This window comes from Lissotriton vulgaris, chromosome 5 (assembly GCF_964263255.1).
Source record: "Lissotriton vulgaris chromosome 5, aLisVul1.2, whole genome shotgun sequence".
Classification (NCBI taxonomy): Eukaryota; Metazoa; Chordata; class Amphibia; order Caudata; family Salamandridae; genus Lissotriton; species Lissotriton vulgaris.
Window position 1 is genome coordinate 1,151,770,913 of NC_141693.1, and position 23,871 is coordinate 1,151,794,783.

The following is a 23,871-nucleotide window of genomic DNA, read 5'->3' on the forward strand; positions in this document are numbered from 1 at the left end:
ATCTCGCAATTGCGAAGTACCGCGAGACGTGATCTCGCCGTACTCGCGTTGACAAACTATCGCTGGCAAGCCGCGATGACGTAATCGCGCTCGCCAATTCCCGCGGGATCACACAGCAAGATCCAAAATGGCGCAGCACTCGCAAACTATCGAAAAAAACAACTCGGCAAACGATGATAAACGCCGCGCGCCGCAAAAATTGTATCACCAACGCCGCGCGCCGCCAAAAAAATCCGCTGCGTGCGAATTTGCGGATTTTGCGGGAAATCCGCAAATCTCGCGGATTGCGGATTTCCCGAAAATCCGCAAAATCCGCGAGCGTAACGGATTTTCCGCCCATGCTTACCTAAATCCTGCCTGTTCCCCCTGAGAGCAGGAGAACCGTGTCCACTCACCGCGCAGGAACTTCGGTGGGAACCGCGCTGCCTGCATTATTTGGGGGTCTATATTTATCACACCCCGGCTGATTTGCTGGAAGGCAACATCACCCGCTGTATCAATGCCCTACGGGGGTCCATGGACTTCTGGTCGACCCTGCCGTTATCCCTGGCTGGTAGGGTCTCCCTGCTCAAAATGGTGGCCCTGCCCAGGCTTCTGTATTATTTTAGGACACTCCCGGTGTGGGTCCCGAGCTCTATTTTTAAACGCCTGAGATCTCTGGTCATAGCGTTCTTATGGGGCACGGGAAGGAGGCGCATAGCGCTCGACACTCTGCTGCGCCCCAAGGATGAAGGAGGAATGGCGGTGCCAGATTTTGAGGGGTATTACCTGGCTGCGCAGCTGCAGATTTTTACTCAGGAGGTTGCGAGAGTGTATAGAGGCCCTGAGGACGCGAGAGTAGAAGGCACCCCGCGGCATGTTCTAGCGTACATCTCGCTGCACCAGAAGCTCCGGGTGGGAGATTTGACGGTCGAGGAGCAGACGTTCCGACTCTGCTGGGACCGGGCCCGTAAGCGGGCGGGAGTCCGCCTTATGTATGCCCCTGAAATTCCGCTGGGTATGGTCACGGCCCTCCCGCATGGAGGTGACTGGTCGCGCTTGCTAGGTTGGGAGGAGGCGGGGATACAAATGTTGGGTGATTTATACGAGGATGAAGTATTGCTGCCGTTTCAGGATTTGCAAGAGCGTTTCGGCCTGCCGAGGGGCGACTACTTGTTGCATGCAGCGGTCACGGATGCTATGCAAGCCCACTGGGGGGAAGGATTGCAGGAGCCGGGCACCTCCATGACCTGTCAATACACGATGATGGCTGCGGGGACCTTTAAGGCTGTCACTTGCTTGTACTCTAGGATGCAGCGGGAGGCCTTGCAACCATTGACGGCCCTAAAGGCCAAGTGGGAACTGGACCTTCAAGTGGAAATACCTGACACGACCTGGGGCCAGTTACTGAGGCGAGCACGGAAGAGCTCGAGAAAACGCCAGGTTTCAACTAATCCACTTTTATGTCATCCACAGGGCATACCTCACACCGGGGAAAATACAACAGTATTTTGGGGTAGACAACGCTGCTTGCCCCAGATGTAATACGGTCGGGGCGGATCTGGGTCACATGCTATGGGATTGCCCCGCTCTGGGAGACTATTGGCAGGAAGTTGGGCGGGCCCTTAACAGCGCGACGGACAGAGACATCCAGTACACGAAAGCGGTTGGCATCCTCCACTGGTTCCCACACACGCCCAGAAACAAGACCACTAGCAAATTTATAGACTTGGGACTTATTCTGGCCAAGCGGGAGATAACGAGGAACTGGAAGTCGAGAGTGGGGCCCGCATATAAAAGATGGTATGGGGAATGCCTGAGGTGGGCCGCATGTGAAAGTACCCTGAGGTACCAGGTGGCCTGGAGGATGAATGACGAGAAGGCCCTGGAGAGGGCAACTGCATGGGAAATGATGGTGCAGGCGCTTCGCGATATGGATGCTGAGGAGCTGGAGGGTGAGGGTGAGCTAGATGGGGCAGACCCTGTCACTATGCAGGAGAGCACACCTTAGCGAATGTCTGTTCCTCCTACAACGCGCCAGACACTCTTACACTGCTGATTCATTGCAGAGCGACCACGGGGGGGGTGGGAAGGAAGTCGGAATTGGCGGGCTGTTGGGGTACCGAAATAAGGGGAGGGGGAGGGGTGAAAATCACAAAAGCAACCCAGCAATATTTAACTACTACTACTGTCAGACATTGTAAGATGATATGAGAGGCAATTATGGACAAGGCCACCCGCACCAGAGGAAAAGGTGGGCCTCCCGGATAAAGTCGGACTGGATAACACTAACCTTGTACACAGTGAATTTATATTGTTGATTATCTTGTCTGTACATTTATATTGGTGATGCAATAAAAATGATGTTAAAAAAAAAAATACATTCACCCCAGTACAAGGATCTGGGCCTATATCCATCGTTTTTTTTTCACTCCACACCACCCTGGGTTAGACACTGGCTATATGCAAATCAGCTCTGACCCTGTGCCTCATAGGAACAGTCCGGTCTGAACTACCAAGCCATGTCTTTACCAGACCGGAATCAAGCATCCAAGGACCGGTTTCTGGCTATCAGCCTTCATCAGCCTGGATAGCTTGACTCCAGTGGTGTGGAGAGCCTGGGACTCACGTCTGAGTATACCCAGCACACTCGGGGTGAAAATTGCAAAAAACACAGTTGATGGACAGAATGTAGAACAATGTCATAAATTCACCCCAGTTCAAGGATCTGGGCCTAAATCCATCGTTTTTTTGCACTACACACCACCCTGGGTTAGACACTGGCTTTATGCAAATCAGCTCTGACCCTGTGCCTCATGGGAACAGTCCAGTCCGAACTACCAAGCCACGTCTTTCCCAGACCGGAATCAAGCATCCAAGGGCCGGTTTCTGGCTATCAGCCTTCATCAGCCTGGATAGCTTGACTCCAGTGGTGTGGAGAGCCTGGGACTCACGTCTGAGTATACCCAGCACACTCTGGGTGAAAATTGCAAAAAACACAGTTGATGGACAGAATGTAGAACAATGTCATACATTCACCCCAGTACAAGGATCTGGGCCTAAATCCATTGTTTTTTTGCACTCCACACCACCCTGGGTTAGACACTGGCTATATGCAAATCAGCTCTGACCCTGTGCCTCATGGGAACAGTCCAGTCGGAACTACCAAGCCATGTCTTTCCCAGACCGGAATCAAGCATTCAAGGACCGGTTTCTGGCTATCAGCCTTCATCAGCCTGGATAGCTTGACTCCAGTGGTGTGGAGAGCCTGGGACTCACGTCTGAGTATACCCAGCACACTCGGGGTGAAAATTGCAAAAAACACAGTTGATGGACAGAATGTAGAACAATGTCATACATTCACCCCAGTACAAAGATCTGGGCCTAAATCCATCGTTTTTTTCCACTCCACACCACCCTGGGTTAGACACTGGCTATATGCAAATCAGCTCTGACCCTGTGCCTCATGGGAACAGTCCAGTCCGAACTACCAAGCCATGTCTTTCCCAGACCGGAATCAAGCATCCAAGGACCGGTTTCTGGCTATCAGCCTTCATCAGCCTGGATAGCTTGACTCCAGTGGTGTGGAGAGCCTGGGACTCACGTCTGAGTATACCCAGCACACTCGGGTTGAAAATTGCAAAAAACACAGTTGATGGACAGAATGTAGAACAATGTCATACATTCACCCCAGTACAAGGATCGGTGCCAATATTTATAACCCAGCACCAAAGAAAGTAGGGTTAGTTCCAAGTGAGCAACGACACTGCCATGACAAGGGGAAGACAGTGAATAAAGGTGGCATCAACAAGCATTGGCAACTGCAACTGGCACAACACCTGAAATACACTGGATCACCTGGTAAGGAGACAGTGAGCGCTGGGCTGGTGTGTTTATACGAGGGGAGAGGACGAGGGACCTTGCTGGGGCGCGACAGTTCTCCCACTACACCTTCTCATGGAGGTGCTGACTGAGATACCGTGAGTCAAATGCCGCCAAGCACCATGGTGGATAATGCCAGCTGCGCCAGCCCACATTTCGTTTCAGCACGCGTCAGGAGTCCTGCCTCCATTTAGCGAACTAGAAGACTCCGCAACAGCCTCCCCCCTATGTAATATATGGATTGAGCGCCTGGATAATTATTTCATCGCGACCCGGGAGACTGATAAGGCAGTGAAGAGATCCTCCCTGCTCCACTTGCGGGGGACAAAATATTCAAGCTTTTCAAACATCTGCCTAACACCGGAGCTACGGACGACTACGACGCAGAGGTGACGGCGCTAAACGCCCATTTTGACCCGCAACTGAACCCAGACTTTGAAGTCTTCAAACTTGGGCAAGCCCGCCAAAGGGAGGAAGAATCGATGGATGTATTCTACGCACGCCTCCGGGAACTAGCCAGCACCTGCACGGACGAGGATCAACTGAAAGAAATCAGGTGACAACTGATCCAAGAATGCCGCGACAAAACGTTACGTGGCCTCATACTGCGAAAACCCAGGATCACGCTAGAGGATATTTTGAGACTAGGCAGGTCTCATGATTTATCTGCAGCTAGAGCCACAGTGATGGACCAAGCCCTAAACAAGTCCCAAGGAAAGCCAGAACCCATCAAGGTAGAACAAGCTGACGCGGTGAAGACCAGGACAAGAAGAGACTCATCCGGAGGGCCAAGAGGAGACAGGTCAAGGTCCAAATGTGGATACTGTGGACATGAACCGCATGCCGCGAAAGACTGTCCGGCCCAAGGGAAGACCTGTACTAACTGCGGGATACCAAACCACTTCGCGTCCGTCTGCAGACGATGCAACAAAATCCGAGACTTCCGAGGACCAAAACCTCCAACGCGAGCTGTTCGTCAACTATCTGTGGCAGACACTGCACCATCCGACCATGCCCAGAGAACACTCAGGAGACACCTGCCAACCGTAGAAGAGTCGTCGGATGAGGACGATGATGAAGTATCACTACGTTCTGCCCGTCCACCTATGAGGTTCAAAAATTGGTAAACAAGAATTGGAAAATCCTCAACACTGGGAAATTTAACTGGCCTAAACCACGTTTTGCCAATAGAAGAACTAAAAACTTACGAGACACATTGGTACACACCCGACCACGAAAGACACACAATCAAGAAACTATCAGAAACATCTCCATGTCTCCGGTCAGTGGTCATTATCCCTGCGGAAATTGTACAGCCTGCCAATTCACCACCCATTCAAAACAGTTACAATTATCAGAGACTCTAAATTGGACCCAGAAGCAACACACGAACTGTAACTCCTCCTGTGTTATCTACATGGTTAATTGTCCATGTAAGAAACTGTACATAGGTATGACGTGTCGCAAAATCAAGATCAGAATAGGGGAACATCGCAGTAATATTCGCTTGAAGAAAACCACTACAAAACTGTGTGCCCATTTTTTAGAGAAAGGACATTCCTGTGATGACATCAGATGGACTGTCATTGAAATGTTGACGGAAAAAACCCCCAACGCAGAAAGAATTCTTCATGAAAAAGAACAACGGTGGGTGGACCGTCTGAAGACTAACATCACAGGTATGAATGATAACGTCCCCTGGCACCAGTTTGCGGTCCATTGAACATATTCAAATACTTGAGGTTACTCTATTTCAACCTTACTTGATATTCCTCGCACCCCTATAAAGTCTACACATCACACCTACATAAATTTCTCCAGTGATGAAATTATGACTGTTCATAACGGGGTTGCTGTATTTGTTTTTACCTCTTTTGTCTGGTTACTTTTTGCAATTACCCACTTTGCAAAACAGACCATATCATACTCTTACTGCGTTGTTTCAACCGATATTAACTTAAAACTCTCCTTAAAAAAGCGTCACGTTTGTTAACACAATCGCTGATCCTAACATTCAGGTTTCCGTGTTACATCTCAATAAAGTTAATTTTCTCAAACGCCGTTATAAACACTCCCCCGGACGCTAGCTTGACGTCCGGGGGCAGAGTCAGCACAAGCGGCGCAGGATCCCAGACACGCGGGTAATGGCGGAACGTGTCTCTCTCGGAAATTTCTTTTCCGATGAGGTAAGGTGAATCTGACCTTTCCATATCTGTTCCCCACAGCTCTGAGCCTCCCCGAAGAAAACTTCTAACTCCACATTAGGGGGTAAGTTCTAAACGAGAGCCTCTATGTGGTCGCGCCTCATCTGTTTACCGCATTAGGGTCAGTCATCCCGCGCTCCCCTCCAGCAGCGCTAAAACTTCCTTTAAATTAACCTTTCTAGAGTTTGTAATTATGACGGAATTTACTCACCTAGACTAAGCACGTCTGACCGGCCCCTCTGGGGTCCTTTTGCATGATTTACGTATAAAACACTGCTTATACATGACGCTGTATAACACAATCTCACAGCTCTCTTAGTCGCTTTTGCCTCTCCCTCTTTCCTCTACCCAACCAGGTGATGCTCCTATTGTTTAGAATTAAAGTGTAATTTGTTTGGCTAAGATGCTTATATGTGGTAGTTTAGACTAATGCTCACTACCGTGCCTACCTCCGTTCAAGCAATATTGTGAGAATGTATAACAACTTTGCACAACATGTCTGTATGTATTGTCTTTTGCAGGCTATTAAGACTTGAGTGGCTCTAAAGTTGACCCTCACTACTTCCATTTGAACTCCACATAATAAGTGTGAGTAGAATATTTATGTTTGTCTGTCCTTTTGTCCTGACGAAAGCCCCGTAGACTCTTTTGAGCCGAAGGGGGCTGAAACATGTCGACATCCTTGTAAATTCGCACTTCTGGATCCCATAATTCGATCTAGTACAAGTACCCACTTGTTTTATTATAAGATCTCCACCATTTCATTAAAAACTCTTTAGGTGTTGATCTTATTTTTAACAGCCTTTTTGATTTTTCTTTGCACTCATTTTTTCATCTCTGGATACTGCAACCTAGACCAGAGGAGCCTCTGGATGAGGCAGGCACCCACACTCTCTATGGTATCCAATGATAACTGCCAACGAACCACAATGTAGGGGCGGAGGAACGATATATACCGCTAAACCTATTCACATTGGGTCTTTTGAGGTTACCATAGTTTTTCCAACCAATGGTCTAGAATTGTCACAAGTGTCCATTTTTTCACTTGATTAACTTTGATACTACTTGGGGAAATAAATGGACACGTATTCCTCGTCCCTCCTCTGATCACCTTTGTATTAAGCAGCGGACAGCTGCGGGAACTTTCTCTCAAAACAGTGAATACCACATTGTTTCTTCTTTACTTTGGAGTTTAACCATGGAGGGTAATGTTGGACTGAGCTTTGGTGAGAGCGACATAGAAGAAATTTTAGCAGGTCAGTCGCTTCTTCAGAATAAAGACCTGACTGAAGCACTGGAACAAACAGATAACTGGGACACACTCTCCGAAAAAAAGAGAGAACAAATACGGACTGCGATTCACGGCATTATTATGACCGAATACCTCCGACAAAAAACAGCTCCAAGAGGTCTTTGGGTCAGTAATGCTCCCCGCATCTTTTTACATGATTTGGCCTTTCGAAAGGATTGGTCTTCCATCTCCTGGAAATGTACCCTTGACTACCTGGTGTTGATCATCAAGACGGCAAAAAGACTCTCTGAAGCATTGCTAGTAGAAATTCAAACTCTTGAAAATGAATTGAAAAAAGGAATAAATCCATTAACTTACAAAAAGAAATTAGATGAACTTACAAAAGAAATGGAAGAGACACAGGAATTCATTATGCAGAGCAAACTATTAAAACTGAGCAAGGACTTGAAGAAGTTCAGTCAAGAAAAAATGCATCCCTATACTAAAGAGGACTTCAACTCCAACTCCAACAATCAAAGCTCGGACAATGAATCCTTAGGTAGAGCCTCCTCAAACAATTCGGTAAGCAGCTCTGAGGACCACACGCCAAGAAGAGGTGGATTTAATAATCGACCTCAAAGATTCAGGAGGGGAAATCGATGGCAAAGACCCTTCTACCCAAACATGAACCTGCCTCATTTTCAAGCCTATATGCCACCATACGGGGAATGGATGACACCATACAATTATGGAATGCAACAGATGCCTCAACTGGGAAATGAACAACACCCAGGACAACAGGGACAACAACAACAACAACAGCCGCCTTTTTTAGGCAGGGGCCAAAACCAATTCAGAGGAAGAAAGAAAACCATAGTCTGGCAAGATCAGCAGAGGAACGTCCAAACGAGAAGCATGTCGTCTGCCCAACCGAGCACGAGCAAAACAAACACTCGTTAATAGTCAACATTGCCAACATGGACCTAACAGAAGACCAAAAGAATGTCCTGGAAAAAGGGCTTGGATTTGTCCCCACTCCACCAATAGATAATTTCAAGCTAAAATGTGAATTAGCCGAATTTTGTCGCACTTTGAAACTTAAAGCGTTTTTTGCTGACAAACCCTCTCTGCCATCTGAAGGAGACACCAACCTCAGAAAGAGATCTACCTTTAACCCTCCAGTAGGCAGTATACCACCAGAAATCCACACCTTTGAACAAGCATTACTAAAAGGCATAGATGAACTGACAACCAAAAAGAAACAACACTTTCAAAACTTGAGTAACAGAGAACGACAGGCTTTAAAAACTCTTGAATCTAATGCGGATATTGTCTTCAAACCAGCGGACAAGGGGGGAGGGATCGTGATCCTCAGTAAAGAGGGTTACGACTTACAATGCCTCTCCCTCCTATCAGACACCAAGTACTACAAGAAAATCAGTGAGGATCCCACAGAAAGGCTCCAGAACATAATTAATATAATGATCCATGAAGCTGAAACCAACAGGTGGATAACAGGGAAGGAAGCTGACTATCTGTGTACTAAGGAACCTAAAATCCCCTTCTTCTATTCCTTGCCAAAAACTCATAAAAATAGATCACCTCCACCAGGACGCCCCATTGTGGCTGGCATAGGATCATTGCTCGAACCCCTGTCGAAATTCGCTGATGAGTTCTTAAAACCAATAGTGCAGAAGACACCTACCTATCTTAAAGATACACGTGACCTGCTAGTACAAATTAAGGATATACCTTTTGATCAGAACACGATGCTCCTGGTAGGTCTTGACGTGGAGTCACTGTACACCAGCCTGCCTCAAGACGACACCCTACAAATGCTGGAAGATGTCCTCTACAGTGTAGACTGGAAATATCATACTCCGAGACATTTTATTTTACAGTGTTGTCAACTTGCACTTAAAGAAAACTTTTTTGAATACAACGGAACGCTGTATTTACAAAAACATGGAACCTCGATGGGCAGTGCCTTTGCCCCTTCGGTGGCAGGACTGTACGTCAGCCATTTCGAACAACAATTTGTGCTCAATGAGGCTAACCCGTACTCTTCCAGTATCTTATACTGGAAGAGATACATTGACGACATCCTCCTCATTTGGGACATCAAACTTGACCTAGATCTTTTTCTGAGGTGGTTAAATGAGAGAGACCCTTGGCTGAAATTTACACACATGGCCAACAACACGTCCATTGACTTCCTCGATCTTACAATTTTTGCAGAAGACCACCAACTAAAAACCAAAACATTCACCAAACCAACTGCCAAAAACAGCCTATTATCCTATAAGAGTCACCATCCTAAACCATTGAGGGACAATTTACCTTATAGTCAATTTTTACGTTTAAAAAGAAACTGTACTAAGACTGATGACTATAAAGCCCAAGCGAAGGATCTGTGCACCAAATTGAAACAAAGAGACTATATGCAGAGTACCATCCAGAAATGCATGAAACGTGCTAACCATCAACCTAGGGAATGTCTCCTACAAACTTACCCAAAAGACCCCATCCCGGATCTTACGACCTGTGTAACTACGTTCTGCCCGTCCACCTATGAGGTTCAAAAATTGGTAAACAAGAATTGGAAAATCCTCAACACTGGGAAATTTAACTGGCCTAAACCACGTTTTGCCAATAGAAGAACTAAAAACTTACGAGACACATTGGTACACACCCGGCCACGAAAGACACACAATCAAGAAACTATCAGAAACATCTCCATGTCTCCGGTCAGTGGTCATTATCCCTGCGGAAATTGTACAGCCTGCCAATTCACCACCCATTCAAAACAGTTACAATTATCAGAGACTCTAAATTGGACCCAGAAGCAACACACGAACTGTAACTCCTCCTGTGTTATCTACATGGTCAATTGTCCATGTAAGAAACTGTACATAGGTATGACGTGTCGCAAAATCAAGATCAGAATAGGGGAACATCGCAGTAATATTCGCTTGAAGAAAACCACTACAAAACTGTGTGCCCATTTTTTAGAGAAAGGACATTCCTGTGATGACATCAGATGGACTGTCATTGAAATGTTGACGGAAAAAACCCCCAACGCAGAAAGAATTCTTCATGAAAAAGAACAACGGTGGGTGGACCGTCTGAAGACTAACATCACAGGTATGAATGATAACGTCCCCTGGCACCAGTTTGCAGTCCATTGAACATATTCAAATACTTGAGGTTACTCTATTTCAACCTTACTTGATATTCCTCGCACCCCTATAAAGTCTACACATCACACCTACATAAATTTCTCCAGTGATGAAATTATGACTGTTCATAATGGGGTTGCTGTATTTGTTTTTACCTCTTTTGTCTGGTTACTTTTTGCAATTACCCACTTTGCAAAACAGACCATATCATACTCTTACTGCGTTGTTTCAACCGATATTAACTTAAAACTCTCCTTAAAAAAGCGTCACGTTTGTTAACACAATCGCTGATCCTAACATTCAGGTTTCCGTGTTACATCTCAATAAAGTTAATTTTCTCAAACGCCGTTATAAACACTCCCCCGGACGCTAGCTTGACGTCCGAGGGCAGAGTCAGCACAAGCGGCGCAGGATCCCAGACACGCGGGTAATGGCGGAACGTGTCTCTCTCGGAAATTTCTTTTCCGATGAGGTAAGGTGAATCTGACCTTTCCATATCTGTTCCCCACAGCTCTGAGCCTCCCCGAAGAAAACTTCTAACTCCACATTAGGGGGTAAGTTCTAAACGAGAGCCTCTATGTGGTCGCGCCTCATCTGTTTACCGCATTAGGGTCAGTCATCCCGCGCTCCCCTCCAGCAGCGCTAAAACTTCCTTTAAATTAACCTTTCTAGAGTTTGTAATTATGACGGAATTTACTCACCTAGACTAAGCACGTCTGACCGGCCCCTCTGGGGTCCTTTTGCATGATTTACGTATAAAACACTGCTTATACATTACGCTGTATAACACAATCTCACAGCTCTCTTAGTCGCTTTTGCCTCTCCCTCTTTCCTCTACCCAACCAGGTGATGCTCCTATTGTTTAGAATTAAAGTGTAATTTGTTTGGCTAAGATGCTTATATGTGGTAGTTTAGACTAATGCTCACTACCGTGCCTACCTCCGTTCAAGCAATATTGTGAGAATGTATAACAACTTTGCACAACATGTCTGTATGTATTGTCTTTTGCAGGCTATTAAGACTTGAGTGGCTCTAAAGTTGACCCTCACTACTTCCATTTGAACTCCACATAATAAGTGTGAGTAGAATATTTATGTTTGTCTGTCCTTTTGTCCTGACGAAAGCCCCGTAGACTCTTTTGAGCCGAAGGGGGCTGAAACATGTCGACATCCTTGTAAATTCGCACTTCTGGATCCCATAATTCGATCTAGTACAAGTACCCACTTGTTTTATTATAAGATCTCCACCATTTCATTAAAAACTCTTTAGGTGTTGATCTTATTTTTAACAGCCTTTTTGATTTTTCTTTGCACTAATTTTTTCATCTCTGGATACTGCAACCTAGACCAGAGGAGCCTCTGGATGAGGCAGGCACCCACACTCTCTATGGTATCCAATGATAACTGCCAACGAACCACAATGTAGGGGCGGAGGAACGATATATACCGCTAAACCTATTCACATTGGGTCTTTTGAGGTTACCATAGTTTTTCCAACCAATGGTCTAGAATTGTCACAAGTGTCCATTTTTTCACTTGATTAACTTTGAAGTATACATCGTCTCTTTTGCGAAAGAGCTCAAACAACGTCGCCGGCCCCAGCCCAACTGCATCGTCCAAGTCGCAGGAACCGCAGTAAAAACAGTTATAGACACAGGAGCGACTGTAAATATCATGGGCCTGCAACAGTACCGGAGCCTACGCCACCGGCCCCCAGTGACTCCCTCCAAAACTCGGATATATGCATATGGTGCAGATACGCCCCTTCCACTAAAAGGGAAAATCTCAGTACCCATCAAGGCAGACGACCTCGAGATCATGGCTACGATCCATGTCATTGATAGGGAAGCAGACACTCTCCTGAGCAGCCACACCGCCGAGGACCTGAAACTGATTGCCTTTGCCAGGTGGATCCGGGCCTATCAAGTGGAAGAACTCCTAGGGCAATTTCCTGGACTGTTCGAAGGCCTAGGTTGCATCAAGTGCGAACCCATCAAATTGCACATTGATAAGGCTGTCGTCCCAATAGCCCTGCGTCACAGAAGAGTCCCATTCCACCTACGACCACTTGTGGAAAAAGAGTTGGAGAGCCTGGAGAGGCAAGGCGTGATTGAGAAAGTATCCGGACCGACATTGAGGGTATCCCCGATGGTAATCGCCGAAAAGCCCAAGCAACCAGGAGCCATCTGCCTGTGCATCGACATGCGGTTGCCCAACAAAGCAATCAAACGGGAACGCCATATCACGCCAACAATGGATGATATAATCGCAGACGTAAATGGATCCAAATGGTTTTCGAAGATCGATCTCAATGCGGGGTACCACCAACTGCCCCTGTCTGAGGAAAGTCGATACATCACCACCTTCAGCACCCACCTAGAGGTCCGAAGGTACAAACGGCTGAACTTTGGAATATCCTCAGCAGCCGAGGTATTCCAGAATACCATAAGGGAGATTCTATGTGGTCTACCAGCAGTGTTGAATGTGAGCGACAACATCCTTATCCACTCCACAACAGTGGCTGAACACCACAAACACCTCCGGGACACCCTGAAGCGCCTCAGCGCACATGGAGCCACCCTCCACAAGGAGAAGTGCCAGTTTTTCAACCCTCCCTTGAGTTCTTTGGCTATGTGTTCAATCAGGAGGGCATACAAGTCAACCCAAGGAAGTCACAAACCATCAAGGACATCCCGGCTCCGACAACGCCGATGGAAGTTAGAAGCTTCCTAGGAATGGCCACATACTGTGGGAGATTTATACCCGGCCTAGCCACCAGAAGCGAACCACTATGAGCACTCACAAAAGCGGATTCCAGCTGGCAATGGGGTCCGAAAGAAGAGGTCTTCCAAGGGATAAAAGACACCCTCCTAGGGGAAGCCACGCTGGCATATTTCGACCCTACAAAGTGCACTGAATTACTGGTAGACGCAAGCCCGGTAGGGCAGGAGCGTGAACCTGGCCAGTGGGCCGCTCTGGCGTTCGCCAGCAAATCCCTTACCCCAACAGAAACAAGGTACACCCAGATTGAGAGTGAGGTGCTCGCCATCAAATGGGCCTGCAATCATTTTCATTTATACCTCCGAGGACACCCCTTCACGATGGTCACCGACCACCACCCCCTAGTCCCGTTGTTCAAGGGGACAGTGCCACATCCACCACCGCGCATTGAACGCTGGGCCGTCCAGCTGCAGTCATACGAGATCTATGGTCCAGGGGCCAAAAACCTCGCACACTTCCTGTAAAGACACCCCACTCCGGCGGAAGGGCTTGAGGAAGATCAAGAAGAAGAAGGGGAAGAGTTTGCCCACTGGGTAGCTCTCACGTCGTGCCCCCAGAGTATGTCCCTCAACGAGGTGAAAGAAGCAGGTGCCTCGGACGAGGTATACACCAAAACGCTAGAAGTCGTCCAAGAAGGTTCGTGGACGAACTACCTCCGCCAAGCAAATTCCTGGAGCACAGAAGCACGAGAACTCATCACCAAGATGTGGCGAGTCCGTCACGAACTAAGTGCCACCAGCGATGACATCCTGCTACGAGGACCTCGTCTGATCATCCCTCAAAGCCTCAGGCAGCGGGCTGTTCAACTAGCGCACGGAGGACATCAAGGAACCACGAAAATGAAGTTGAGGATGAGAGAAAAGGTCTGGTTCCCGGAACTTGAAGAAATGGTAGAGGAATATGTCCGAAGATGCTCATTGTGCCAGCTAACAGGTGGTCCAGAGAAGCCCGTCCCGATCATCACCGAAGAAGCATGCACCACACCCTGGTCCAAGATAAGTATAGATTTTGGGAGCTTCCCAGGAGGAGGCCACACATTGGAAGTAATAGACGCCTACTCGAAGTATACGGTAGTCGAGCACATCGCATCGACAGCATTAAACCACATCGGACCCGCACTATAGAAGATGTTTGCCATGTTCTGGTTCCCTCAAGAGGTGCGCAGTGACAACGGTCCTCCATTTCAAGGGGCGGAGTTTGCCACTTTCCTCCGTCAACGAGGCATATCACACCGTCGCATCACACCACAATGGCCTCAAGCCAACGGGGATGTAGAACGGTTTATGCGCACGCTTAATAAGTTGTTCCGCATAGCCGTCGTGGAGCAAAAGCACCCGGAGCACAAGCTACACAAATTCCTAAGAGAATATCGCAGCACCCCTCACTGTACGACCCAGAGGAGCCCGTGGCCCTAATGTTCCATGGCCCTCGCAGAGATTTGCTCCCCACCTGCCCGGAGTGGTCACCACCTCCTCTAGACGTAGGAACAGTGCAAGAGCGGAGAAGGCGACAGAACCAGGAAGCCAGCGTTCGACGCCGGGCCACCAACAGAAGGCTCAGCCAAGGAGCGACTGTCCTCCTACGTCATCAGCGGCAAGGAGGGAAATTCCAAACGCACTACGAGCCAGGCACCTGGACTGTCACTGCGAGCCAAGGCACGGTGGTGACTGCCCGGAGAGGCACGGAAGAAGTGTCAAGGAACATATTGTGGTTCAAAGAGGTCCCGCCAGAACAACGTCTGGATACCTCGGAGACAGCTTTAGACCTGGAACCCTCGTCGGTAGCCGAAGGAGTGGAAGAAGAGTCCGCCAGGCCAGGGGGAATCTCGAGTCATCCGGCTCCCCCACTCACGAAGCCAGCTCACAGGGCCGATGCCAGAACAGTCCGGAGGAACGTACCAGCACCCAGCGTTACAGCTTGCAGCCAAACCCCCGCCCAAGCCAAAGACTTAAGGACTATGCCTGCTGAGCAAGCCGAGGACCAGTCTGGCCTGCATAACACACAAGTACCGTGTGCTGATGAATGACACTTGAAGACATTCTGTTGAAATGTTCATATATGCCTGTTAAATTGTTTGCGTTCAAAGACCCGAGTTGGTTAGGGATGTAGTGGTAGGGGGTCTAGTGTTTCACGAGTACACGCACCCCTCACATCCGAAGGCCAGGCGTGGCCCGCGGGGACTGAAAAAATAGATGACGGCCGCACGAGGACGTCACATACGATACCCCCTAACTGGTGTCTGTGTGGTCCCTGCTGCACGCGAATGCCCGCACGATAGGCCTCAATACCCTGGGGATTATCACCCTTTACAATGCATTCAATTCTTTCACAAGGAGCACATCTGCACTCAAAGTGGTTCCCTTGAGTATGAACTCTGCAAAAGCAATGCGTTCCTGTTGAGGTCAAAAATATATATTTTTTTTTTACCAACTTTTTTTCACTATCGGCGAGTGCTCTGCATGCCCACCAACAATAAAGTTTTACAAACATCTTGACAAAAGAGCAGTGACAAACTGAAAGACTAGACCTATTGTCTTTGCCAAGTGTTTAAGTTAGAAGTAGAGCTGTCAAGATCCCAGTTCCAAGCGTGAGTAGCTCATTTCAGTTATTTTTTTCTTTTTTTGCATATTGCGATTTTTACACACAATATAACTGGACTACAGTAAATTGCAAAAAAGAAAATGCTTAGACTGGTTGAACAACTGAGGCTGCCAATTGGAAACTAGGGAGCGCTTACCGAGAGGCTGACGCGCCAAATGTAATAGCTTAGTTAACTTCTACGCTATGAACGAATAGCATGTTGTTTATTGTGTGCACATCATAAATGTAAGATATGCCAAAAACGATTACTGTTGGCATAAAATATAACTCTCTGCCGTGGACAAGAAAAGGTATGCTCGCTATCCACTTCGGTTAACACAAGATCTCGCGAGCTTTGTGCTCCATGGCGGCTTCTAGTTGCATAGCAACTTCTAGCGCGTCCTTCCCAGCCTGCATCCGTGGACTAGCGCTCGGACCCCAGCTGGGGAAAGTTAAACTCAGGAAGGCGCTATGAGTTACGGGGGTGGCCTGTCGGCGGCTTGCCGTGTATCCCGCGAAGCACGGGAGTTTTATGAGCTTAAACAACGGGCAGCCGAGTTCTACCGAGCAAACGGGGTCCCAGTGCGCCTGGAGGAGGCGCTGAACGCTGTGTTCTACCAGCGGCCACCGGATGTGTACGGAAGCTTGGTGAGTGGGCGGAGCAAAGATGGGGACAGGGAAATACATTGGCGACGGCGTTGGCCAGGGTGGATGCAAAGTGGGAGTCGAGATGGAATGGGAGGAAAGGATAATGGGTACAGGAACACAGAGAGAAATGATGGGGAGGTTCAAGACAGGGGGAATATTTGAAGGGTAAGAGCAGAGGCATTACAATATGATGGGATAAAGAGAGGTATAATCAGGATCACTGGAATTATGCGGCAAGGGAGCACCAAATTGTGTGCCAGGGTTAACTAAATTATTCAGAAAGAAAAGGCAAATTATGAGGCATAGCGCGGCACATTTTGCTGATAGTATTACTTCATTATTTTGTCATTTTTACACATTGTAATATAGTATGGGCAAAGATTTCACCTCAGTTGTATCATTTTAAGAACCTAATATGGAAATAAGCGACGGAAAGATGACCAGTTAACCTTTGTGAAGCACCTTCCACTGCATGCGAACACCTTGAAGGTCCGTCTGAGCTAGAAACAAATGTTTTTGTTAAATTCTGCTGATTATACAGCATGTGCATAAGGTGGCAAATGCAGGAAATCCACAATAATGCAAAAAAAGCTGCGGTCGTGGAATCACATTATTCTGTTGGCCCTGGCTTGGGAGATGTTATAGAAAAGTTCAAGGGGAGGGATAGACATAGCAGGCATGGGCAAAGAGAGCTAAAGATGTAATTTGAAGTGTTAAGGGAGAGGGTGACAAAAATGACACATGGTGGGGACTGAGGTGCCAGGAATGAGTTAAAGAAGGAACAAAAAGAAAGTGCTGATATGAGGGGCAAACACGAATGTTGCATGGGTGATGGGAGAAGTGTTGCACAATGATGAAAGGCTCAAATTGAAGTTGAAGAGGCTCAATAGCTTACAGTCGAGGTAACTAGAAAGAGGAAAGGGGGACAAAGTAAGACAGGTTAAAACTACCTCTTTCGAGGTCATTGGAGGCATGTTTCCAGTCCGGGACTTTTGTGTGCTAACCTAATGCATTTTGGATGTTTTTATTTAACTTCCATTGAACCAATTAGACTTACACACCTAGGGTGTTGGAACCTACTTCAGTTGCAAAAACGCCCTGCACCTGCCCTACTCTATGCAGACTTCTCAGTAATTATGGCCAAAACTCCTATAGGCCTACAGCAGACACTGAGTACCTATAATGATTTTATGAAAAACTTAGACCTAAAAATAAATACCACTTAAACCTTTATAATGAATTGTGGGAGGGGCGGAAGGAAGCAGAGGGACATTTTCGTAGAGCAAAAAGGCAGAAACCAATACAACGTATTCCTTCTTTGGAATATTGTTGTAGTTGAATTAGGGAGATATTCAAGAAGGACTCGTTATCGTAGGAGTATTAAGTGGAATTTATTCATAGGAAATTCCTAGGTAAGAAAAGCGTGGCTCTCCCTTGGCCAGTCAGACAGCAACTGCCAGAGAAGAGAATACCCACACATAGCTGGAACATGGAACACCATAACACAGAGCTTCTATGCTCCATAATAGAAATAGAAGATCATAACATATCCTCTTCCCTTATATATAAACACATGAAGGAAAAACAAAGAAATGAAATAAATAAAGATACAACAGTGGCATAGCATAAATAATAGAAAAGAGTATATATCCTATTTACAAACGTAATCTTTCAAATAACCTGGAGGATGACAGTTTCTATATAGCCTCACTTGACGAGCGCAAGGAGGACTAGAAGGAAGAGAAGCAGGAGCATCACCCCCTCCTTGCATAGTATTGCGAGAAACACCCGCGGTCTGAGAATTTTGAATGAAATCATCATCTGACATGGATAAAAAGGTGTTACTGAGAGGAACATCATGACGTATAGGATCAGTATTTACATTAGTAAGACCATTTTTCTTTTGGTACAGAGCGACCCTTCTATAGTTCCATTTCTCACCATTATCCAAAATTACTCCATACGGCAAAGTGACCTTTACCCTAAAAGGACCAAGAAACTTTGCTGAGGAACCGGGTCTCCCAGAACGTATTTTGACCCAATCACCTGGACAAATTTTCTTGTTAACATTTCCTTTACGAATAAAGGTTTCCTGAGAAGCAACTGAAGATGAGTCAATAGAGACACTTTTGCCAGAAATAATGTCTCTCATCCACGTTGGTACAAGCTTGGTATTGGGCAATCGACCACGCATCATTTCAAATGGTGTCTTACCAGTGACACCATGCACACTTGAACGGTGAGCCCACAACATCTCTAAAACCAAAGACTCTACATCTTGTCCACTAGAGATCGCCATCTGTATGGCTCCCTTAACTAAACGGTTGGCCCTCTCAACAATGCCGTTACCCTGTGGGTTATATAGAGAGGTACGGCTATGTCTAATACCACACGTTGAAAGGAATTTCTGCATTTCATCAGATGTTAACTGTGTACCGTTGTCCGTTAAAAGGACTGATGGTATGCCCTCTTCTCTCCAAATACACTTCATAGCACGAATAGTAGTAGATGTGGTAATGTCTTTAGTGAACTTAATGATCATCCATCTTGTGTGCACATCAACAACTACAATGCCAAAGCGCAAATTCTCTTTCAAACTATTCATTGGTCCAATGAAGTCTAAACATATGGTGTGCCAAGGCTGACCTGGATCAGAGATGTGTCCAGAAGAAGCTTGGACACCAACCCTCAGACGTTTATCACTCTCTCTGCAAACTCCACACTTGGTATCCATGTATTCACCTCCGCATCCATACCTGGCCACCACCAATTTGCTCTCAATCTTTGTTTAGTTCTTGTTTGACCCAAATGTCCTACATGGGCTAGCATAATCAAACTATTTCTCAAGGAAATTGGAGGAACAAATAAGTCTCCTCTCATGATGACAGTATCACCATAGACAGAGAGTTCGTCCAACATTTTGACAAATGGCCTATTAGTAACCGAAACAGTGCTCTCTCTCTTGCATCCTGTCTGTATTAATTTCTTAAGCTCAGTCATGGAACTGTCCGCAGACATGGCGTCAAACCATTCACTCTTAGACAAGGCCTGAGGTTCACATATACTCAAGACATCCTGCACAAAAGCAACAGCACCCTCATTCTGTTTCTTTAAGACAGCCACTTCATCAACTGTCTTCCAGTCCAGTGACAGTCTTGATAAACAATCGGCTTGTGTGTTTTTCCACCCCTGAATGTACTCTATGTTGTAACAGTACTCTTGAAGGCGGGAAGCTAACCTAGCTAATCTGGCTGAACACTTGGCATCTCCACCTGGTAATAATACTTTAACAAGGGGTTTATGATCAGATTTTAACCTAAATCTAGATCCCCACAGATAGGTCCTAAAGTATTCACAGGTCCAAGCAGCCGCCAAGGTCTCACGCTCTATAACAGAGTAATTTTTTTCTGGACAAGTCAAGCTTCTTGATGCAAATGCCACGGTCTTCTCTTGACCATTATGAATTTGTGCTAAGACCGCACCTAGACCTGTGGCGCTCGCATCAACAGTGAGTACTGTCTGGCGTTTAGTATCAAACGGTGTGGCACTGGACAAATAAGCATTTTGAGTTAAACTGTCACTCTCATGTTTAAAAGATTTCCTACACATATTTGAAAAGTGACCTCTACGTCCACCTTTTAAGCAATTCTTATCTAAAGCAGGACATTTGCGAAAGTCAGCATTGTGGGATGAGTTTCCGCATCTAAAGCAAGATCTAACTTGTCTTCCTCTTTGGGAGAATCTTCCTCATCTTGAGACAGCTGCCACATCTGTATCGGCACCGAAAACTGAAGAAACAGTCCAGTGACTACTTTCTTTTTTGTTCAACTCACACATGCAATATTGAGAATGTTCCAAAACCTTGGCTATGTCTATTGCATCTTTCAAGGAAGGATTCTTCGCAGCCCAAAGTCGTTCCTGCGTCTTTTTGCATCTGCATTGTACTATGAGTTGATCTCTCACCAACTCATCTGTCATCGCTCCAAATTTGCATTTCAGAGATAACTCTCTAAGCTTGGACACAAATTCATCTATGGATTGATTTTCTTCCTATGGGTGTAGAATTGGTATCGATTCATGACAATGTTTATCTCCTTCGCAAACCTGACCTCTAGACGTTTTTTTGCTTCAACATAAACATCTTCAATTGCGTTGCCAGTTGGTAAGGTGGCTACTGGTAGATACTTAAAAATGCGTTGACCTTCTTTACCTATATTATTTAAAAGTAAAGCTTTTTTTCTTGCTGCACTAAATTTTGAACCATCAAGAGCATATAAGTAATTTTCAAACATTGGTAGCCAGTCTTCCCACTCTATAGATAAAGGCCCAGGTGAGGCTAAAAAAACAGGAGGAGTTATTATAGAACTTTGGCTCTCCATAACATATTGAACAGGAGCAGCTATAGAACTTTGACTGTCCATTATGTAGAGAATAAACATGTAAGTAATGAAATGTAGAATAAAGTCTTTCTGTATCAAATGACAACAAAGGTATACTTGTGTGTTTCAAGAAAAAATAATTCCAAGTCTTTCTATCAAAGAATAACACAATTCGTTTTTCTAGCAAAAAAAAACGATGGAGCTAAAATGAGTTAATGTCAATTTAAATTTGATCAATATTCCGATTAATACCTGTTTGTCAGTTCTCCTCGTGCTTCGTCAAAAGTGAAGAAAAATCGGAGTTCCGATACAATGTTGTTGCAACAAAATGGCCGCTACGTTTTTTCACGTTTGTTTCACAGGGAAATTGACCTTGTTGTGTCAGCGCGGTGTGCGTGTAATTTCTAAAGTCGATTGAGCGCTCTGCGATGACTGTGACTGTGACGTAGGATGAAGGCAGATTTCACATCGCTCGAGGCAGCATTTTTCAAGACGCGCACGAGATGCTTCAAAACAACGGTAATACTCCTCACTTGACGAGCGTAACGAGGTAAAGACAATTACAGATTAAAAATTACTCACTACGAGTCCATATTCCTAAAGAATAGTGCAGATAAGCCGAAATAGAAGATTTTTCTTCAATGAATGTTCTTCTCGCGTAGGTTCTATAGCCACTCTTACCCAGGACGGTGTAGGACCTGGCCAAAACGTCGCCAAAAATGTTGTAGTTGAATTAGGGAGGAATTCAAGAAGGACTCGTTATCGTAGGAGTATTAAGTGGAATTTATTCATAGGAAATTCCTAGGTAAGAAAAGCATGGCTCGCCCTTGGCCAGTCAGACATCAACTGCCAGAGAAGAGAATACCCACACATAGCTGGAACATGGAACACCATAACACAGAGCTTCTATGCTCCGTAATAGAAATAGAAAATCATAACAAATATTAATTGAACACAAGGGATCGTGGTGTCAAGCCATTAAATCTAGGAAACTTCTTTTCATGAGAACGAGGACTGCCCTAGTTAATTTCTCACAAAAGCTAGGAAAGAGGCCCCCAGTAGAGCTGATTAAAATCTACAAAGCTAAGTGCGTTAGTACATCTATTTACGGGCTGGAATATGGGGATATTGTGATGTAAACGAAATACAGAGGGTTGAGAATGCATTTTTAAGGTAATTATTGGCTGTTCCACGATTCACATCAACTTATATTTGCCACACGGAGTTGGGCCTACCATATATTACAGACATAATAAAGGTGCAACCAGGTTTATAGTGGCACAGGATCTGGACCACCTTAAAAACGACATTCAGCCGACACGTGTTAAGTGACAGTCTTCATTTAGAACACGCCTTAGAGTCAGGTGGTTGAAATACATAAAATAATTTATGACTGATTAAGGCCTGCCTGAATACTGTCACAATCCTTCCTTGATGGGTACAATCTCTAGAAAGCTCTTTAAAAAACACAATGTATGAACCACAGGGAGGCAAACAGATTGGTCAGCGAGGCATCAAAGCCTACCGTTCAAAGGAACCAACTGATGCGTTCTACCCTCGCTATTCAACCATACTTAACATATACAACAAGAGGGTATGTCAGATTTGTTCTCACACGCCTCAGGATCGATGTCTTTCATAGTTTGGTAAGCTTGCCGACCATAAACGACTGGTCTAAAACCTTACCAAATTGTCCTTGCGACGGAGTCTCGCCCCAATCAACAATCCACATAGTATTATTTAGCAAATTTTATTGAGAGCTGAGGATGAGGTCGATTAAACCCATCTTGAAAATCTGGGGTATGAGGCAATGTCGTCCGGCCTACCTTGTACTGCAGTTTTTAGACAACAATTGTTTTGTAAGACACATTGTTTTGTTTTTGAAGCACACGATTCGATGTAGGAAACCTCTCTGAACTTTGTTCTACTTTTAAAGTATGCTTCCAGATCCTAATTCTTAACCGTTTTTAAACCGGTAATTTTGTTTACATCTTGAAAATTTGAGGTACGAGGCAATGTCGTCTGGCCCGCCTTGCACTGCAGTTTCTAGATACAGTTTCCTGTAAGACCAACTATCTCATTCTTGAAATGTACGATTTCAAGATGTAGGAAATAGCTCTGAACTTTGTCCCTTTATGAAATATGCACCCGGGTCTTATTTTTTAAATATTCTTAAACCTGTAACTTTTGTTTGAACTTTTTATGTTAATTGCCTTTTATAATCCTTGTATAGTAGTGGCAATATGAAATGTTAAAAACTGTCTTCACTTTTAAATTAACTTTTTAATGACTATTGTGCAATAATTGTGATATGGTACTGAAAAATATTGTGCTTTCTGGGTTTTTTTTGTGCGCAAAATTGTAAACCGAATAAAGCTAAATTTGAAAATTTGACTAACACACCTGAAATAAGTAGTTTGTAGGTGAAATGTTCAGAACAGGAAAGATGTCAGTGATGACCTGGCTTCAGAAGGTCACCCGTAAGAGTGATAATGTGAGATTAAATGGAGAGAGAAGTAGTGGAAGAATGTTGGGGCCCAAATGTCCCCTGCCCAGTGTGCCTGAACTGCATATATCTGTGATCTTGGTTTTTGGTCAAGCCACACACTTATCCTGTTTTCAAGTTGATGTAAGCCCGGTCTTTGAGAAAAATCAATTCTGGACTTTGTTCTGAACCGGGAGGAGTGCCTCAAGCATAGTTTCATAGTGAAAGAGGATTACCATCCCTGTTGGTTTTATACATGGAGCACAAAGGTGGCAGCATGCCATGTTTTACGAGTCACAGTGACAGGCCTTTTTACCAGTGAGACAAGAGTGCCTCCTTACAGGCCTATCCAGCTAAAATATGTGCTTACGATGAACCTGGAAACCGGAACTCTGACATCCCAGGCATTGTACCTGTGCATGTGTGCTAGGATTGATACAGTGCTATTCACAAATGATACAGGCCTGCGGTTTCCATTTTGGAAGCGCTCAGCCTGGACCAGAGTAGAAGGTGGAGGAGAGGTT

General features: G+C 45.6%; 1 protein-coding gene across 2 annotated transcripts in view; it reads left to right on the forward strand.

The window, feature by feature from the left end:
• The first annotated feature begins 16,247 nt into the window (after positions 1 to 16,247).
• Positions 16,248 to 23,871, forward strand: part of ENO4 (enolase 4) — a 485,281-nt gene continuing 477,657 nt past the window's right edge. For both annotated transcript variants that reach the window (XM_086922915.1, XM_086922916.1), the window contains exon 1: positions 16,248 to 16,483. In XM_086922915.1, the coding sequence (XP_086779041.1) occupies positions 16,307 to 16,483 (177 nt within the window). In that variant the 5' untranslated portion in view covers positions 16,248 to 16,306. The remainder of the gene's footprint in view (positions 16,484 to 23,871) is intronic.